Below are 21,814 nucleotides of genomic sequence, written 5' to 3' on the forward strand. Positions count from 1 at the left end.
TTAAACCCTGATTCCTCTTCTTCAATATAGAGTAAACATTATGATGAATTAATTTCATTTAACTAATTTTTACTTATATTTTTAGTTATGGGTATCGAAAATAAGTGTCAAACCTAACTACTGCCTGTCAGCAAGATGGTTGAAGTCTTGATTGTTGCTGATCTCTGATACAACAAAACAATCTGTTTATAGATTATTATGTATATATATATATATATATATATATATATATATATATATATATATATAAATTAGATAGATAGATAGATATAGAGAGAGAGTCATCCACTGATAGATTGTTTCATTGTATCACTGCTCCTCAGTGCGGCTAGACTAACACCCATCCCGAACCAGGGATCAAACCTACAACCATCTAACTGACAGTCAGCAGTTCTACTCACTGTCCCATGAGATCGGTGTTTGCCAATGATATCATCAAATGTCTATTTATATTAAAATTTGCTTGTTGCTTATACAGTGCTCGATTTGTTTGTTTATTTACAAACAAATCGAGCATCACATTACACTAAGCACCTGAAATCATTTTATGGCAGTGTTCTACCCAAGGAGATAGGCTTTAATAGTCATCCACAGACAGTTTTGCTGTATCACAGCTCGTCAGTGCGGCTAGGCTAGCACCCATCCTGAACCTGGAATTGAACCTAATTGATAGTCGTAGTTCTAACCTCTGGCCCATAAAGTAAAATATGTTTATATATTTGCACGTACATGATACACTCCATAATGTCTACTAGACACTATCATTTAGTGTCTAAGGTATCAGGGTCTTGTCAGGACAACCTAGAATGAGGTTACTTTTCCCTACAAGTAAAACCTTACTAAATATTCAAAATCACATAGTATTCACAGCCCAAATAAGATCTCCTCGGTATGGCTAACCAACACTGGCTTTTACGAGGAATTGTACACCTTTTGCAACTGATATTTCCCCAATTAACAACACAAAGCTGGACACTCCACCAAACTAGATGAATTTTTGTCCTAGAATCCAGTAAAACCAAGAGAGCACAAGAAAGATATATGGTACTTGTACAGTTTAATCAAGACATTAAAAAATGAAAATATCGAAAAAAGGTTATATTGTACATATCCGTTTTGAACTGAAGATCTCAAAAAAAAAATTTCACTTAATTTGATCAAGTAGTTTTTTTTTTTTTTTTTATAGCGGAAAAACACGTTTTTATGACAGCATGTTGAAGGCAGACATGTTGGATTTTTTAAAATTTTTGTTTGGATGTTAGAAACGCCACGGGGAGATATAACTCCATGTAAAGCACCGACACTCCCTTCCCATCTTTAATACTAGCTTTTCTTCCTAAAAATCGAACCTTTTGCTCGGTATCATAACAAATTGTTTCATCACTGTAAAACAAAAACTACTTGATGAAATTAGGTGAAATTTTTTTTTTGAGAATTTTGTTCCATAACAGATATGTACAATTTAAACTTTTTCCGAATTTTCATTTTTTAATGTCTCGATTAAACTGTGCAAGTACCAGATATACTATAACGTATTTAAATAGTCAATTGAGGAGAGGAAAAGTATGTTTTCAACTTCTTTACTAATTCAGTGTGTGAGACGTGAAAGAGATCCTTAATGAAATATTTGAATATCTATGTATCTCATAGAGAGATCAAGTGTGAGCCTCTAGGAGTGGGGGCCTCTTGATTTTTTGAGTACTTTGACTGAAGTAAAATGAAACATAACTGGATATGCAACACAGTGTGGATGCGCGGATATAAATGCATGCAAAATGACGTCACTGGTAAGAAAAAAAAGACTAAAAAAAAATGAAACCGATCACATGAGAGACGTGGAGCACAACAGAAGGCGATAACGTTCAAGATCTCGTGAGAGGCATCGAGAACGTTCTAGATCATGTGGGTGACATCACGGCTGTAACAATAAGGAAATAAATGTTGCTACAAAAAAAAAAAAAACAAGTTGAAGTTCTTTTCTATTCTTTGTCTCTTTTGCGACTGAGGCTACAATGTGTTGGTTCCTGGACAATGTTACAGGCATTCATGTCTGCAGTTTTGCTGCAAATCCAAAGATTTGTGCATAGACTAATTAAGCATTATAGAATAGGAAAACCATTTAAGATCAAAGACGACACTAAAACAAAACAAATGTTGCAATCAGTTTATTCATACTTGTAATTTACAATTAAAAAAAAAATTGGGATTCACAGTTTAAACACAGATAAACTCAAATGTATGCAGTAATTTGAAATGAATTACCATCTAACTCAAAAGTCATAGCTCATCAATTAAACACTGCATATATTACTCACATAAATTCATGGTCGTTTTTTTTTTTTAAATATTTGGCTTCATAAAACCATACATTCAGTTTCAGAAATAAGGAAAAGTTGATTTTTCACTCTTTAGTAAAAAAAAAAAAAGACAATATTTTATATACACAGGCGGCACAAAAAAGTCTGCACTTATAATTTTTTCAAAAACTGCAAATTTAATTTTTCTTTTTTTTTTTTCAATTTAATTTTGCATTACTGGTACAAATGATAAAATGATAAATATTTGTTGATTTTAAACTATTAGTAAACCTAAAATTTATAGATCATACTAACTAATCAAGGCAAAAATGTAACTAAAAAATTTGTCCAGTAAAAACAAAGAAAAAACTGGCATGAGTGGATGCATAAGTAAAACTGGCGCCAGTGAAAACCTCACAACGAGTTTATCAAAACCTTGGGTACAATACATACAAAGACAACGCTAGGAAAGTTTGTCAAATTAAATAGAGAATTTGATCCACATTTAAAAATAAATTCATACTCTTACTCACACAAAAGAAAAAGATTAGACAATTCCAGAATTGGAATCGGCATTCTATCAGAATCAAGAATTTAGAACCAAATCAGTAATAGTAGCAGAATGGAAAACAATATTGGAATCATGCCATCATACATGCACACACACACACACATATAACATGATATAATTCCAGTTTATTCAATAGAAAAAAAAAGTTATTTGCAAACAATTGGTTTTGCCCCTTTCCTAAAAATACACAATTGCCAAATGTTCACAATTTCATCAATGTATAACACACAACAATCAGGCTGGATAAATAAGACACATCCAATATTCATTTAATTAATATTTAATTTCTATATTCCTTTTTTGGTTTTGCTTTTTGATAACTCCAATCAAATGGAAATGTACCTTAGACTCTTAGTTTTGTATTTTAAAAGTTCATACCCACTATGTTTGTAATTTTTGGTTTTTATGTCATTCTTTCCATTAAAATTTTCATATTTGACAGAAAAAAAAATACATTGCAACATTCATACATAAGAGAATAATTAATTTACACCAACTTAAAAATATTTGTTGGCGTGGAGAGTTATGTTTTTGAAACATAATTTTCTGTCACTTTCTGCAATTTTTTCATTCTATATGGATACACAGACACACACACATATATATATCCATATATATATATACACCCACATAAATATATGTAACTATATGAATATATATATATATATATATATATATATATATATAAATTAAATATATACATATAAATAAAGTATACACATAAATATAAAGAAAATATATAAATATAGTAATATACATTTATAAATATACAAATATATATATATATATATATATATATATTTGTATATATATATATATATATATATTTATATAAATTTATAAAGAGTTTGAATGCAAAATGTTATGAATCTAATATTTTTAATTGAGAAATTTAAATGACGAAGATTTGAAAGGTAGACTTGGACTAAAAACTTTTATTAATTGAAACCAAACAAAAAATATTCTAACATCACATTACATAAAACATGATTTTTGGAGTGTGATGAAGGGACATTTTGAGTCAGTTATATTCTTACATTATATTCTTTTGGGACATTTAAAAAATTTTAAATATTATCTTTATTCTTATTCAAGCTACTCTTATAGGGACATTTTCAATCAATGTAAGCATAAATCAGGGATTTTTTTTCGAGACATTTTTAACCAGTGGTTTATGTTATCTTACCCAGAACTAGCAATACACAATAAACCCCAGCATTAATCTAACTAGTAATATGTTAAATTTTTTGCTTTCATTCAGGTTTGATAAATATGTATTGCTATAGATACACGAGCATCATTTTTGGTTTGTATCCCTTCATCCTAGGTTGCATATTAAGATTTCATGGAGCACAGTTTCTCCTGGACCATTGTTGATCTATAATGGAGGAATGATTTTACTAAACAATTAACTTCTATCAGCCAGAAAAAAAGTAAGTGCTCACTCATAAAATATAAGGAGCAGAGTATATATGTATATATTAGTGATGGGACGATTCCAATATTTTTCCTGATTCCAATACAATTACCGATTCCGATTCTTTATAAATTTCTAAATATTTAACTCTATAGTTGTGTTTTTTCTCTGATTATCGTAAAAACACACATTAAATGTGCAAATATTTTCCTAAATGTAAAAACATACTTGTGGGGGTGATCTATCAATTTTAGCTTCACGGGTCGTTTTAAAATCAATAAATAATTATTATTTTATCATTATTATCAGTAATGGAAGATTTAGCTTTAAAAAAAAAAAATAAAAATAAAAAAGACAATTAAAAGAATCGTTTTGGCATTGGAAAATCGGTACAAATTTTTCTGATTCCGATACCCCCAACTATTCCGATTTTTCCGATTCCGATTAATTGCCCCAACCCTAATATATATATATATATATATATATATATATATAGTGAATAAATGACAAAAGACTATATTCTAAACTTCATGATGTTGACCATCTTATAATTTATTCCTTTAATTCAGTTGATATTTACAATTCTGGACAGTATATACAGTATATACAGGATACTCTCTAATATGAGTAATTTTCTAACATGGTAAAGGAGCCCACTTCCTTTGCAGCAGCCTTGGCAATGTCCTCAATGTATTTGTTCCAATTCATGCTGTCTGTGAATGTTAAGCCAAAGAGTTTGAAGGAAGAGCTCTCAGGTAGGATGTTATTTCTTAAATTCCTCCATCAAGGATGGAACTCGCAATTTTTAAATAATGAAAAATCGAAACCACACTAAGAAATATTATCGAATAGTTTTTACTTGTGAAAGGATGGTGCAGATGGTTCTGAAGAAAAGAAAGAAAATGAATTTATAGCAGGTTAAAAATGAAATGATAGTGGAAATTAAATGTTGGGTTAGAAATTATAAATAAAATGAAATGTCTGGTTACAAATTATAGAGGAAATGAAATGTCAGGTTACAAATTATAAAGGAAATGAAATGTCAGGTTAGAAAGGGTAAAGGAAATGAAATGTCGGATTATTGTTAGGGAAATGAAGTGGCCATATTCTAAAAACATTTTTTAAAAAAAACAAAAAAGAAAAAAACGAATGAAGGAAAAAAAGTTGAAAAGGAACAAATTTTTTTAGTAAAGTATGAAAAAGTGGAATTTTAAATATATGAAAACAAGAAAAAAATGAAAAATGTAGCAAATAAAAAAAAAAACACATGAATGAATCCCAGACAACATTGAGCAGGTATAACTAGCATATATATATATATATATATATATATATATATATATATATATATACACACACATTTTTATGTTTTACGTAAGTATTTATAGGTCGCTACACAGTCATCAGCATGTTTCAGCCAGTTACAAGTAACTAGAAATCTTTTCAGGTGATATTGCTTATAGAAAATTAAGGTCCAGACTTTACTTCTCTAGTTACTTGTAACTAGCTGACCAAAACATGTTCATGAATGTTTAGCAACATATAAATGCTTATATAAAACAAATAAAAAGTATATCTTGCCCAACTTCGGTATTGAGCACACTTGCATTAGCCTTGTTAAAACTTCACTGTTCCACCTCTAGAAAATATTAACAGAGAGAGAGAGAGTGTGTGTGTGTGTGTGTGTGTGTGTGTGTGTAGAAGCAAACACCATTAAAAATAAGAGAACCACTTAATTATTTTTTTAGATTTTTCTCCTTTTTTTGTGTGTTAAAATCAAAAAAAAGAAATGTAAGTTCCCTATGTATCATGAACGTTTTCGATTCCTCATCGTACCATCGTCAGGTGAAAAAAAGCAAATAAACAAAAAAAGCTGGAGAAAAGTATGATTACATAGTAATTTAAATAAAACTGCTTCGTTGGGGGGATTTTTGTACTGGGATATATATGCTTTTGTATATCTAATAAAAAAATAAAATAAAATAAAACAGAATTATAATAAAGATTTCTCACCTGGTCTTTCCATTATTCTAAAGCACTGAAGGCAGTAACCAGATGTTTCAGTAGTTCCAAAGTTTATGCAGTTGGGTTTAACACATGATCTTTTTTCTGCAATACAAATAAAGGTGACACCAATGACACACATACATGTAGCATTTAATGAGAAATTCGTTTTAAAAGAAACGAAATTCATTTAAAGCCAAAACCAGAAACAACTAAACTAATCTATTATTACAGCTGCAAGATCTGGTGTGATCCAGAATTGAATGCAAAACATTAAACTCTTTTATCTTTTAAGAGCATGGGGATGTGCCTGGTTTGATTGTTTTCATGACTGTTTTCATGGAGTTAGTTTTGCACAATGTGAGTGTCTGTTGGAAGACAAGAGTGACAGCATGTCTGGTTGCTGTTTCTGACTAGTAGTATGGGCGCCCTAACTCTTAGTTATTGCTAAGAGCTACTTCTCTATTAATAGTTGTATAATATTGAGTGATGTTTATGACAAAGAGGGGAGAACTGCAGTTTTCTGAGTCAGAATTTATCCACTTAACACTTATTGTCTGCTGGTTTTTGACCTTGGAATAATATGTTTTTGTTTTTTTTAGCTCTTTACCTCAAATGGCTTTACTTCTTGTTTGGAGCAAGTTCCATAAAAAATACATATTAAAATAATTAGAAAAAATACATATTAAAATAATTAGAAAAAAAAGCATAGCAATATACAGGATGTTTGATAAATTGATGGCATAAGTCCGGGATTATGTTCGATACATGTATGTAAGTCTAGAAAAAAAGAAGTTCGCTGTCACTAGTTAACTTGCAACTGATTTTAGTCAAATTACATCTTTTACTAGTTAAATTACAACTTTTACTAGTTAAATAAGAACTTTACTGGTTAAATAATAACTTTCACTTGTTAAATAATAACTTACTAGTTAAATTACCAATTTTACTGGATATATAATAGTTTTGACTAGTTTAAAAATAACTTTTACTAGTTATATAACAGTTTTCACTAGATAAATAATGAAATTTACAAAGTAAATAATAGCTATCACTAGTTAAATAATAACTTACCTTGGTTTGCCTGATAGATGCCAGTGGGCGGCATATAATTTATCGTGTTTTTGTCAGCTTGAATATTCTTCTTTTGTAGTTCATTATTCCTAAAGCAGTTATCACACATAGAAGATAGGTTCTGACCTTGCTTATTATTGCACCCACGGACACTGCAATTAAATGCCCCATTTTTTCTCAAGCAGAACGTGCACATAGATTCTAATGCAGATGCCCGTCGGTTTGGGCAGTTGTCATTCAAACAGAGAAGATCTAGAAGCGATACTGTATTGATCTGTGTATTCACTTGTGTTTCGCTATCATTTCTATGAACAAGGTCAGGGTTAGGTTTAGATTTAGGGTTAGGGTCAGTGCTGGTTAAGTCAGGAGTCTGGTTAAGTTTTCTTATGTGGTAGTCCCAAACCTGACTATGGTTACCAAAACCTGTAGAACTGTGTCTTTCGGGAACAGGTTTTAAACGAGGCTCGCCCATGATCTGATAATTCTGTTGTCGAGAACACACTACACATCGGTATTCCATATTCCGATAGGCCTTCATCTGGCAACCAGGTGTTACACATGTAGCTGTCTCCAAGTCCGTTTGCTCTGAGGCAACACCAGCTTGTTGTGATATGTGTCTGTATAGTGCAGCACCAATCGGCGGCTCCCTTTTGCCTAAAAAAACAGCCGGCTGAAAATCATTATGTGAGAGATGGAATTGTTTGTGCTTGTGATCATGTACAGATTTCTGATGAGGTTCCTGCAGCTGATCTGCCGGAATAAAATGTTTGTATGCCTGCGATGGGTCCTGATAGCTCATCTTTGGCGTTACCTCCTTGATGCTTAATTGACGAATCTTTTTGGTGTTTATGTGTCCCATAACATCCTCATGTAGTGGCTTATATTGTTTGTTATGTACTGCAATCTTTGGGCGAGCCTCGGCTGATAAAGTTGTGTCTTTGGAAAAGCATCTTGAACACTTGTTACCTAATTCAGCTGAACCATACATACCGCAATCGTTGATACAAAAGGAAGGGCTTTTATTCAGAGATGAGGCGAGGATGTGTATTGTTTCAGAATGATTTTCAACAAATTTTTTGTATGGCTCGTCTTTAGCTTCCATTGGTTGCAGATCATCTTCTGTGCTTACACCACCAGATGGTGTCATATTATTAAAAACAGCCTTGCAATGCTCAAAATGTAAGTGGAACATATTCTGATGCTTAGGCAAATAAAGTTGCCCGATCATCGCTGATTCAGTAGCTTTATCAATCTTTAAATACGCGCTCAGTTTTCTTGCAATTTTGTTAGGCAACGTATCCTGGAAAAAGTGCACGGGCAGATTCACAAGTTCAAATTGTTTCAGTGGAACTCCTTTTTTCTGACCACTATTTTCCTCATTTAGCAATGGAACAAAATGATTCATGTGGTAACCGAGAACTATTGGAGACTTTTCAGTGTCTTCTGGGTTGCACAGCAAAGGCAGGTAGATGCCACCAATGTCATCAGTTTGTATTGTATCATTAAAGACTGTCCTCACAACGGGAGAGCTGAGCACTACAATTGGGCGGAGGAGAATGTTTGCAAGAATAAAAATGTGAATTGCTTCCAGAGGTTCCAAATGGTTGCTTCCAGAGGTCGCCGGTATTTCCTGGGCTTCCTTCACCAATATATCCCATTGTTTGCTCAAAATCTGAAAATTAATGAAGAATAATATCATTATTTCCCTTGGACCAGAGAAGGGAGAGTTATCACGCTTAGGAGAAAAGAAAAGAAAGATCTGCCATGACAGTTTAGGTGGTAAACAAATGTGTCTTGCATCACAGACTTTAATCATTACATAATCCAGCAACTTCTACCTAACCATTTAATCTGTAAATTGTTGAATAATCTGTTAAACAAATAGAACTTCCTTTTCTAGCCAGGATCATCAAGAGCTATTATTGCTCTCCAAGGTAAACAAGTATTTTACAACAAAAAAGACTGAATATATATCTATATTATACTTTTCTGTCTGTTCCATTATTTTTGGCGGAAACTACTTGACCACTCTGTACGGAACTTTATTATGACAAGATGCAGTGAACTAAGTATTATGGTATTTATTTGAGGCACAGTTACCACAATACCATACTTACACCAAAAGTTTTCTCGGAAACTACTGGACTGATTTAACTGAAATTTTTAGTGAATCTTAGTTAAAAAAAAGGTGCAGCAAACTAAATCTTGTTTTATTACTTCATTAAATAAGATAAATGTCTAAAGTTTAAGTATTATGCTTAAGTGGTCTTAATAAGAAATTGAAATTCAGGGAATCTTGCTGAATTGGTGCCAAATAACGATGAATCAAATTTAATGCAACTCTGAAATGCTTGAATTTTCAAAGAAGAGGTTGTGTCTATAGTGTGCCTACTAAAACTCTTTTTAAATGCTAAAAAAAAAAACTTAAATTTGGGGAATATTAATTGATGCGTAATAACTATTGTTCAAATTTCACAAAAGTTGCGAGGTATCTGAATTTTAACCAATGGTTAACATCTTCGAACGAAACTAAATTAAACTAGATATAGCCTACATTAATACCATTAAATCTAGCAGTTGTGTTACAAAATGTAGAAAGATCGGTTGATTAGTTTAGGAGTAAATCATATACTTAGTAACATATACATATACTTAACTTATATATATATTTCCTCAAAACCTCTGGCCTTGATGGAACTTATAAAATTGCAAAAAAAGGTGATATATATATATTAGTGGCCTGATAAGGCCACAAGGGAGATAACCCCAGCAGCAAAACTGAAAATTTGTAGATTTTTTTGAAGATTATAATACTATTCTATGGTTAAAATTTTATAAGAATTAGTAAAAAAAGAACCTATATTTTCAAACTAATAAACTATGCCCAAATTTGCCTACATTTCTATATATAGTGTCCTAGCAGGCCAGCTTCAGTTTTGCTGCTTTGGTTGTCTCTCCTGTTGCCTTGCCAGGCCACTAATATATATATATATATATAGTTTTCCCATTTTTCAATCAAATATATAATATATATTTTGCCTATTTTTCAATCAAAACGATTAATGGCCTGCTCTAGTTGGGGACCAATCGTGATGCACCAACAGGAAGCTTCACATACCTCCCCACAGTGACAGTCCACAATGCATTGTAGTCCACATTGCACTGTAGAGAACCTACTGTTGATTTCATAAAATTATTTTCATATATAATAGCTTGAATTAATACAAAAGTCAAGTATCATGCTACAATTGTGCTCTAAACAGAAACATTCATTTTGAATGTGCACCTGTCACATCAAAGGACCTACTGTTGATTTTATTAGGGTAGCCTTACTGCTGGTACGGTGATAATGACTTGAATTTCAGTTTAAAATTCATTTCGAACACGTCATATCAAAGAACCTACTCTTGATTTTATATGTGTGGTAATAAAACTTGTATCAAATGCACTTGTGATGTTAGGCTGTGTAAGGTGTTAACTTTGGTCAAAACCGCTTGTTCATTCTTCCATTAGATTATTTTGATTATCGATAATTATTGAAGACATTCTGATAAACCTATTTAAAAACACTGCCAGGCACATACAGTACATATATATGAAACTTCATAAAAATCGGCCCAGCCGTTTTCGAGTCCATAGGAAATGAACTCACATACATACAAAGTTCCTTATATATATATATATATATATATATATATACATTTGTGCCCGATATTATTCATACCCCCCCCTTGAAAATTGAGTTTATTAGGTGTAACTTTGTAAGAATTTATTGTTTACGTCCATATTGATACATATTCTTAATAAACCTCTTCTGATCATTTTCCTCATTTTAAAATCTCGGGATACTTGTAATAAAAGAAATATGCAGCTATTTATAAAATCTGCAATGTTCAAAAATGATCATACCCCCTTATTTTTTCAGTATTAATCGAGTTTCTGTTTGTTTCCTGTTTGATTCTTATTTTGAATGCTTTTATACAATCTTTGATTAATTTCATTTTGTTTTTTGCATTTTTCAGAAATTAAAATGATATCAAGTGAAAACCAATAAAAGAATAAAAATCATTAGAATGGGGAAGAAAAAAGAGCTTAGTAATGCTCTTAGGACTAAAATTGTGAATTCACATAAGGATGGTTTAGGTTACAAGTCAATTTCCAAGAAATTTGAGGTCCCTACAGCAACAGTACAGAGCATCATCAAAAAATTCCAGAGCCACCACACAACAAACAACTTGATTGGTAGAGGAAGGAAAAGGAAACTGTCTGCTAGAGACACCAGGAATATTGTAAGAAGTGTTAATACAAATCCAACCACCACTACTAAGGACATTTTTGAAAATCTGGAGTCTTCTGGCATAAAAATATCAAGGCAAACATTGCAAAGGACTCTGCATGAAAATGGTCTGAAAGGAAGAAGACCAAGAAGGACTCCATTGCACACCGGAAAACACCTTGCAGCACGTCTAAAGTTTGCTAGGACCCATGTGAATTCTCCAGAGTCCGTTTTCTCAAGTATTTTGTGGACTGACGAGACAAAAATTGAATTATTTGGCCATATGGATGCTTCTTACGTTTGGAGGAAGAAAGGAGAAGCTTACAACCCAAAGAACACCATACCCACGGTGAAACATGGTGGTGGTAGCCTAATGTTTTGGGGCTCCTTTTCGGCTAGTGGTCCAGGTAGTTTGGTCAAGATAGATGGAACCATGAAGAAGGAGCAATATTTGGAGATACTCCAGAAAAACATTAGACACGATGCGGAGAAGCTCCATTTAGGACAAAACTGGGCCCTTCAACAGGATAATGATCCAAAACATACTGCCAAAATAGTCAAGAAATGGTTTGACGATAATCAAATTAATGTTTTGGAATGGCCTAGCCAGAGTCCCGACCTGAACCCTATTGAAAACCTCTGGCACATATTGAAAACTGAGGTTAAAAAGCGGAAACCTAGAAATTTGAGGGATTTGGAGAACTACTGCATTGAAGGATGGTCAAAAATCAGTGTTGATGGTTGTAAAACCCTTGTTGATAAATATCCAAAACGGTTACAGGCAGTTATTAAGAATAAAGGGCATGCTATTGACTATTAGTAAGAGAGGTATGAATAATTTTGAACTAGTGCCATTATTGTTTTTCTTTGTATAATGTTTCAAACTTGCATAATTTATTTACTTGTTGAGTTTAAATTAAATGCTTATGCTTGATTTATTGTTTGAAATCCCTTTAATATTGTCTACCTTCTGGTTTGAGCAATATTCTTATAGAAATCTCAAAGATCCGAGGGGTATGAATAATATCGGGCACAAGTGTATATATGAAAAGAAAAAAACGTATAGGAGTACTTACGCTTGTACTAAAGTTCTCCACTGTATATTGCAGGTTAGCTACATGCTGCATATAAAGCCGTTGGAGTAGGTTATTTTCATCCGTGACCATGGTAATGTAAAGGATTTGTCGAAGAAAACGGTTTCTGTCTGGGATTCCCCATAAATAGAGACTGACTGCATGACATAAACAGTTGCCATCAGCTGGAAGGAAAATTCACAAAAGCAAAATTATTTTTAAAAAAGCACATTTTATTCACAAATATATTTATATTTCTTTTTTCAGTTGGGATGAATGGAAGTCATTTGCTAAGTAAATTATGAGAATGAAAACGGTTAAGAGTTTTGTTTAAAAAAACATGTAATCATTTCCCATGAAATGGTTTCCAGCGTAACTCCTGTGACATCAGAGTGATCTCCCTTAGAGATTACCGGTACATATACTAAAGTCACTGTAATTATGTGGTTTTGTACTCCTGTATCCTCAAAAGATCATAAGTTGTAAAAATTATACTAATCTTATTTGAACTAGCTTGTGTCCAACATTTGGTTTTTCAACATGAATTATAACCCCAAAATAAACTTTGTTTTTAACCCTTCCAGTAATAAAACCACCACAGTTTGATATGTAGAAATTGTAACCAAAGGAAATGTGTATAGGGCAATTGTAACTAGTGACAATTTGTTGAAAATCAATTTTAAGCATAAACAACTTGCAATATACCAATTGTAATCAAAGACAAATTTTATAGGGTAATTGTAATCATAGACAATTTGAGATTACCCAATTGTAAACATAGACAATTTGTTATATGGCAATTGTAAATGGAGACAATTTGTTATAGAGCAATTGCAATCATAGACAATTTTTATAGGTAATCATACTCATAATTGGTGATAGACCAATTTTAATCATAAACAATTTGTTATACGCCAATTATAACCATACACAATTTGTTATAAACCAATTGTAATCATAGGCAATTTTTATAGGGCAATTATAACCAAAGACAATTTGCGATAAACCAATGGAAACAATTTGTTAAAGAACAATTGTAACAATAGACAATTTTAATAGGACAATTATAAACATAGACAATTCATGATAGACTAATTGTAAACATAGACAATTTGTTAGAGAGCAATTGTAATGATAGAGAATTTTTTAGGGTAATTGTAAATGTAGACAATTTGTTATAAAGTAATTTTAACCATAGGCAATTTGTTAGCAATTGTAATCATAGATAATTTTTTATAGAGCAATTGTGATCAAAGACAATTTTTATAAGACAATTGTAACGATAGACAATTTGTGATAGACCACCTGAAATCATAAACAATTTTTCATAGAGCAATTGTAATCATAGACAAGGTTTATAGGGCAATTGTAACCATACACAATTTGTGATAAACCAATTATAAACATATACAATTTATTATAGGGAAATTGTAAATGTAGACAACTTGTGGTTGACTAACTGAAATCATCAACAATTTGTTATATAGCAATTGTATTCACAGACAATTTGTTATAGACCAATTATAGTCACAGACAACTTGTTATAGACCAATTATAATCACAGACAATTTGTTATAGACCAATTATAATCACAGACAATTTGTTATAGACCAATTGCAACCATAGATTTGTTGTAGAGCAATTGTAAATGAAGATCACTTGTTATAGAGCATTGTAACCATAGATATATTTTCTACAGCAATTTTAATTATGGACAAATTGTTATAGACCAACTGTATTAAAGACAATTTGTTGTAGAGTAATTATAATCATAGACAATTTGTTATAGAGGAACTTTGTTGAAATACAAGTCAAAAGATTCTAACGTCAATGTGTATCAGTAAAACCATTAAGAAAATAACTTACTTGGTGTTTTGATTGGGTAAAATTCGGCCAACTGAGGATTGGTATTGATTACACGTTCTTCTTCTAAATTCTCCCGGACGATTTCATCCACAACTTTTGAATAGTAATATTTTTTTAAATCAGCTGAACAATTTTTAGTCGATGGGATTTCTTCTGTGAATTTGTTCCAATGTTTCATTCGGGGAAAAGCGTTAGATTTACAGAAAGTAACACTCTTAGACACACGTTCAAGGATTGAGTTCGCAACTTCATTTTGATAATAAGAAACCTGTTCATTCATCTTTAAAGTGGTTTTTGCGGGGGTTGTTTCCTGAAAGAGCATTTAAAAATAGTCAATAATCAATAATAATCCTAATAAGAACATAACAATAATGACTAATTATTTCCTTAGCCTTCGGACCAAGATCATAGTGTAGTACTATTCTGTATTCTGATACTGCACTTTGCATTTTCTGTCCTCGGTTAGTGGAGGAGAAGTCCTTCATTTTATTTTTGTTCCTTTTGGAAGCTAGATTTTCCCCACATTAAAAACCGACCTTGTGTCTAACTCTGTCTTGTGAAGAGGCAAGTAAATAGGAACAATAATCACTAAGCATTATTTCAAATTCCACGGTGTTTTCTTCATCAATCTGTATAATTTACTATTAAAAATATTTCTTTTTAAATGATAACTGTCATGATCTATATTATTAACAACTAGCAGGGTAATCTGACGTTGCCAGGTGTTGATCGAGGATCAAGGAGTATTCCACAGTTTCAATATTTTTATTTTCATTGAAATCAGTGGAATTGCTCATTTTTTCAATTCAATTGATTGCCTGCTCTAGTCAGAGATCCACCACCATGAACCAGGAAGTACGTTCATATACCTCCTCCCAGTGACTTAGTCCACAATACATTGTAGTGTACATTGCACTGTAATGAACCAAGTGTTGATTTTACAAAATTAATTTATATAATGGTTTGTTGAATTAAAATTTGACATGCAAACACCAAGTATCATGGTTCAATTGTTCTCTAAACAGAAACATTTATTTTGAACACGCCCCTGTTGATTTTATACACAAGGTCCTTCTGCTTGTGTGGTGATAAAACTTTTCAAATGTATTTGTGATGTTTTGGACAAATTTGAAATGTTTCTTCTTTAATCGGATTTGTTCAATTTTCAATATTTATCAGAGACATTCTGGTACAAAACCTATTTAAGAACACTGCCAGACACAAAGTACATTTATGAGAAATTAAAAAAAAAAATCAACTTGGAATCCATAGAAAACAAGCACGAGCACGAACACACACGAAAACACATGAACACACACAAAGTGCTTTTATGTATATCTAGAGATAAAAAATAAAGATAGATACAGAGACAGATGACTCTTTCTTCTCCAGTAAAATTGTCATTGCCAGCTATTCCCTAAATAAATAAAATGGATGTATATCTTTTCCATATTTATTTACTTAAAATTTTAGCAAGTTAATTATTTTTTAAAAATATTTGTCTTCTTAAAACGTTTTCAGCCAAATGTTCTTCAGATCAATAAAACAAACAAATACTATATTTCTGAATTTTTTAGATCACGATTGGTTATTCGTATTATTTTGATTCGTGGCAGAGTGGTTAGAATACTCGGAAAACTTCAGTTGTAAAAGTAACATTCTTCTGAAGCTTGAAGGTTCAATCCTTGGTGTGGGCGACTGAAAATAAAATTGCGAATTACTTAGGACCTTTATCCAGCGATGGTTGATAGAACAAGAGTATGAATAAAAAAAAAGGGGGGGGGGTTACGTTTGAAATTCCGTGCAGATTCCAGAGTTTGACAGAAAGATTCATAAGTTCAACAAGATACACCTGAAGAAGGTTGGAGGTGACATCGACCAAAACTTTGAGAAAATGACCCTCAAGATGAGAAGAGTAATCAAAAACATTCAAGTAATATGAAAACAAATACCACTTTTCCAAATATATTCAAGATTCTACTGCTAAGGTTTATGTGGCAACATTTTAAAATCGGTGAAGTCAGAATGTTTTACCATAGAAATATCATACAAAGAAGCATGGCAGTGATGGAAAACAGCTGAAAATTTAAAAAAAAAAAAATCTTTGACTGCAGCAACCAAAGTAAGTTGAAATAGAATAGCACTGATTAAAGATGAATGCAAATATAGAAAGAAAATTGTACAAATCAAGGATATTGAAATTACCAGTGTGGATATGTAGGATAAATCCCAAATCTTATACTGTTCCCCCTGCCCATCCCCACCTGCAAAAAACGATTAGCACCAGCATTGGTCGGTACTAAACAAAATGGTTGTGAGGGATTGAGAAGAACGGAAAAAACGAGGAGGGGAGAAAACAATCCAGACCTCCACTAGAAGTGCATAGAGTACTGGAACGTTGAGGAGGCTTATTACTGACATTTCAAATTTCGGAGAAGACCAAGAGACATTAATAAAAAAAAATTATAGTAAATAGCTGTTGTGAGAAGGAAAAGTAATTTGCAACAATTATCAAGAGAAGCGAAAACTACTGGAAATCTGTGCAAACTTTTAATTTCTTAAGTTTAAAGAATGATAATCCAGGAAACACCACTTGTACTGTTTTGGATTTTTTTTAGATGTGAATTGATAATTTGTATTATTTGAATTAGTCAGACAACTGTCCCAAGTAATTTGCAATTGTATTTTTGAGTGTCATCTACACAGAGGACCCATGGTATAGTGGTTATAGCACTTGGTAAAATTCAGTTGTAAGTCTTCTGGAGGTGCGGGCGACACTCAAAATACAATTACGAATTACTTAGGACTTCTTCCAAGTAATGGCTGATGAGACAGGAGCATGCTACCCCCATAGATTAGATAAAGGGTTCCGTTTGAAATTCTGTGCAGATTCTTGAATTTGACAGAAAGATTTCTGAGTTTAACAAGAGACACCCAAAGAAGGTTGAAGATTACATTAACCGAAACATTGTGAAAATAATACGCAAGATGAGAACATTAGCCCGATTTACCCAATTAATATGAACCACCTGTTTTTTGTTTTTTCATTGTTTTTTGGGGTTTTTTGTCAGCAAGCGATCATATGAAAGCAGGTAGGTAATTTAAACCTTACCTGGACACACTATCAAATTCACAACTAGAAAAATTTCTTAAGTTTAAAGAATAATATAATAGATTTTAAAACAAAATTGAATTCACGTCCTTTTTAATTTCTGCAAAACAGTTCACTTACAATAGCCCCGCATGCACGTTTGAACTAAAGTCAAACAGATATCTGAGGAAGAGAAATATTTCCGAAATATCATACAATACAGAACTTTCATCTTACTATACTGATGCAAGTAAGAACACAATGCAAGGCACTTGTGCACTACTAGGACAAAATCACTTTTTTGGTTTTCAGTTGAGATATGAGAGGGCAGAGCAGGGGCAGACAACAGATGCATTTTAAGAATTCCCTTAGGATTTCTCTGTAAATGGCAGTAACAACACTGAATTGAATATGCACAGCATCATACCCTTAACTGTTGACAAAAAAAAAACTATAAACTTTTTACAGTCTCAAAGACTGTTATCTTACTCTGAAACATGTGCCTGCTACAGAGAGGATATGTAAGCAATAATCAAAACGGACGATGGATTCCAATGGAGATGTTTGGGTAGAGGATGCAAGAAACATCTTAGGAAAGGGAATATTTATTTATAAAATTTTTTAAAGAAAAAATAGTTTTACTCAAAATTCACATGCATTTCAATAATGCGTAATCATGTTTTATTGAAAATTTTGTTAAAACCTCAATTTTGTTAAAAAAAAATCTTGTGTTTATTATATTTATTTTAATTTCAGAAATGTGTTACAAAAATCTTACGTTCATGTTTTATCAAAAGACTTTTTAAATATCCATTTTGCTTAAAAAAAATGTGTTATTATAAGTTTCTTATATTTATTTTAATAAATATAAGAAACTTATAATAACACAGTTTTCTTTTTAAAGCAAAACAGACATTTAAAAAATAAATAAATAAACACTTAAAAAAAAAACATTTTCGATTCGGTCCTCAAATTGCATTTGTCTGCCCTTGCTATGCATTCTCCCCATGTCCCAACTGAAAACAAAAAAATGATTTCATCCTAGTAGTGCACAAGTGCACAATGCAGGTATAAAATTAAAAACACACACACACACACACACACGTGTATATTGTATTAATAAAAGGTGAATCTACATAACTTATTCCATCATTATATGTTTTCTTTACTTCAGTTCATGTCAATCTGCATGGCATCACCTTCTATAAATTACCTTTAGAAAGGATATTTCTTTTTAAACAAATGAACATGGTTTTTTAAACAAATATGCTGCAAGATTGAATGCTTTGTTTGTAAAACTAGATTAAAAATGGAAAATTCCACGTTAGGTTAGTGTAAGCAAGATGGAATTTTCCGTTAGAAGTTAAGTTAGAGTTAGGACTACATGTAGAGGAAGTTGTGTCACAGACAGGAGAGGATTCGGTTACCTCCCTCATTAACTGATGATGCATAAAAAATTTACATTATTTATTGCATCATAAAATACCAAAAGAAAACAGTGAATACAATAGAAGTTATTCCTTAATACATGAAGTTTCGAAAATTTACATTTTCAGAGGATGTAAATAGTTCCGAGGTGTTTAAAAAAAAAAAAAAAAGAGACATTTCTGGAACGGTAAAAATTGAAACCTTAGTAATTGAAGTTATGGAAACTAGTTGCAGGAGTAGGAAAGAAAAGTTTAACCCATAACAATACGAGATTATATATATATATATATATATATATATATATATATATATATATATATATATCTCGTATTGTTATGGGTTAAACTTTTTATATATATATATATATATATATATATATATATATATATATATATATATCTCGTATTGTTATGGGTTAAACTTTTCTTTCCGACTATATATATATATATATCTCGTATTGTTATGGGTTAAACTTTTCTTTCCGACTATATATATATATATATCTCGTATTGTTATGGGTTAAACTTTTCTTTCCGACTCCTGCAACTATATATATATATATATATATATATATATATATATATAGTAAGTTATAAAATATATATGGCGTTGGATGAAACGCGGAATATTCAGTGTAGCTCAATCGCCATATATATTTTATAACTTACTAACTAGCTCTACCTACGTATTGCGCACTTTTGAAGTAAATGATTAAAGTTTACGCATAAATTTATACTTTCGTATATTAATGGTATGTGAGTAAATGAAGTAGTTATATATATATATATATATATATATATATATATATATATATATATATATATAGGAGCAAACAGTTAATAAAAGATGTTAAAAAACACTTTGAAAAAGAGTTACAAACATATTTAATCTGAAAAGGAAACACTTGATAAGTGGATAGTACTTATATATATATATATATATATATTAGTGAACATTTGATGATCGCATCAATTTCGAAAATTTTATATTTTTCATAATTTAAATACTTTCAGACACACACACACACATATATATATATATATATATATATATATATATATATATATATATATATATATATATATATATATATATGCGGCTTCACCACTAAACAAATCATCATGGATTTCCGAACAACTTACTTGTTGTGGCGGAACTCATACGTTGAAATCTACGGGGGGGGGGGACACAAAGGGATTTAAATGATTTGGGTTACAAGTTAACCGTAGTATTACGCCAAGTATTTTAAAATATTGTTTCTTGTTTAATAAGCTTTTGTCACATTCACAGTTTTAAGACATTCCATTTTTATACTTAATTTTTAATTTCACTTTAATATAATTTGCGATTGATTTCCTCTAAAGTGAAAAGCATGAAATTTCGAGATAACATGGATCAAGGAAAAAATCTTTACTGTATTTCCAGTTTTTTGAAGATTTGGTAATCCAATAAATTTTGTAAATTTTTATCTTTCATCATTTAAGTTTGGTAGGGAAATGTACACAAAGACAATTTCACTTGTATTAATATATAGATGAGCAAATTTTCATTATCGCATGGTCGGACAGATGTGCAGACTCGTGCGATACATCCTCGTCCCCGCCTTATTTTATTTAAAAAAAAAAAAAAAACAATCACCATATTTTTTATCTGATTCTCAGTTCAACAAAAATAAATCCAACTTGACTGTTTTTACAGGGCAGGTTCAGTTTATTACATAATCTCTCTTTGTAAAGTTAATTATGTTTCTCTTTCTGTTTTTCTTTTTTCTTACAAGGAAGTTATCGCTTATCAAGGCATGAAGGCCACTCGAGGATAAGGATTAATGAGTGTCAGAAAGTCGTAAATAACAGCGTAATGATAGGTAGTGGTGGAAATTTGAGGAATTTCATTATTTTAGAGGACGGCTCAATAAGGACTTGTTTAAATTGGACTTGAAAACGACCATGTTGTAGTCAACTGGAAACTACTCTGTCAATTTTCAGTCTACAGACTCGAAATTTAACATAACGGGTTTTGAGATTTGGGAAAATCTTTTTAATCGGTTTTCAGCCAGAAATTTGGCTGTCAAGGGGTCAAAGCTTAACGATTTGTCCTTTGAAAACTTTACCAAATTCATCTGCCAATTTTAGGTCTAAACACTTGAAATTTTAGATGTAGGTTACATGAACATAGATTAAACTTTTTAATTTGATTTGAGCCCAAAACAATAAGTGTTAAGGGGTTAAAATTGGGGTCAAAGTTAAAAAAATTGACCTCTGCGATCTACCAAATTACTCAGTCAATTTTTGCTCTAAACATTTGAAAATTTACATTAAGTGTATTCAGATATAAGGCAAGCTTTTTAATCGTTTTTTAGCCGAAAATTTGGTTGCCAATGGATCAAAGTTCAAAAGATTTTACCTTTGCGGTTTTTAGCAAACTATTAAGTCAATTTTGGGTCTAAACATTTGAAATTTTGCATAAAGGATATTCAGACATGCAGCAAGCTTTTAAAATCCGTTTTTGGGCGAAAATTTGGCTGCCAAGAGGTTACATTTGAAAGAGTTGACCTTTGCAGATTCTACCAAACTCCCCCGCCAATTTTGGGTCTAAACACTTGAAATTTTTAGATGTAGATTACCTGGACATGAATCAAACTTTTTAATATATATATATATATATATATATATATATATATATATATATATATATATATATATATATATATATGCATA

The 21,814-nt window shown here is 31.3% G+C and overlaps 1 protein-coding gene across 4 annotated transcripts in view; it reads right to left on the minus strand.

The window, feature by feature from the left end:
• Positions 1-21,814, minus strand: part of LOC145286187 (uncharacterized) — a 56,832-nt gene that overhangs the window by 32,887 nt on the left and 2,131 nt on the right. For 3 of the 4 annotated variants that reach the window (XM_080134976.1, XM_080134978.1, XM_080134977.1), the window contains exons 2-6: positions 14,579-14,888; positions 12,716-12,897; positions 7,364-9,035; positions 6,299-6,394; positions 4,805-5,169 (exon numbers count right to left, since the gene is read on the minus strand). In XM_080134976.1, the coding sequence (XP_079991102.1) occupies positions 5,141-5,169; positions 6,299-6,394; positions 7,364-9,035; positions 12,716-12,897; positions 14,579-14,858 (2,259 nt within the window). In that variant the 5' untranslated portion in view covers positions 14,859-14,888 and the 3' untranslated portion in view covers positions 4,805-5,140. Of the gene's footprint in view, positions 1-4,804; positions 5,170-6,298; positions 6,395-7,363; positions 9,036-12,715; positions 12,898-14,578; positions 14,889-21,814 lie in introns of those variants that run through there. The other variant, XM_080134979.1, reaches the window with a different exon arrangement.

Source organism: Euprymna scolopes, chromosome 10 (genome assembly GCF_053919585.1).
Source record: "Euprymna scolopes isolate OS-2025 chromosome 10, ASM5391958v1, whole genome shotgun sequence".
Classification (NCBI taxonomy): Eukaryota; Metazoa; Mollusca; class Cephalopoda; order Sepiida; family Sepiolidae; genus Euprymna; species Euprymna scolopes.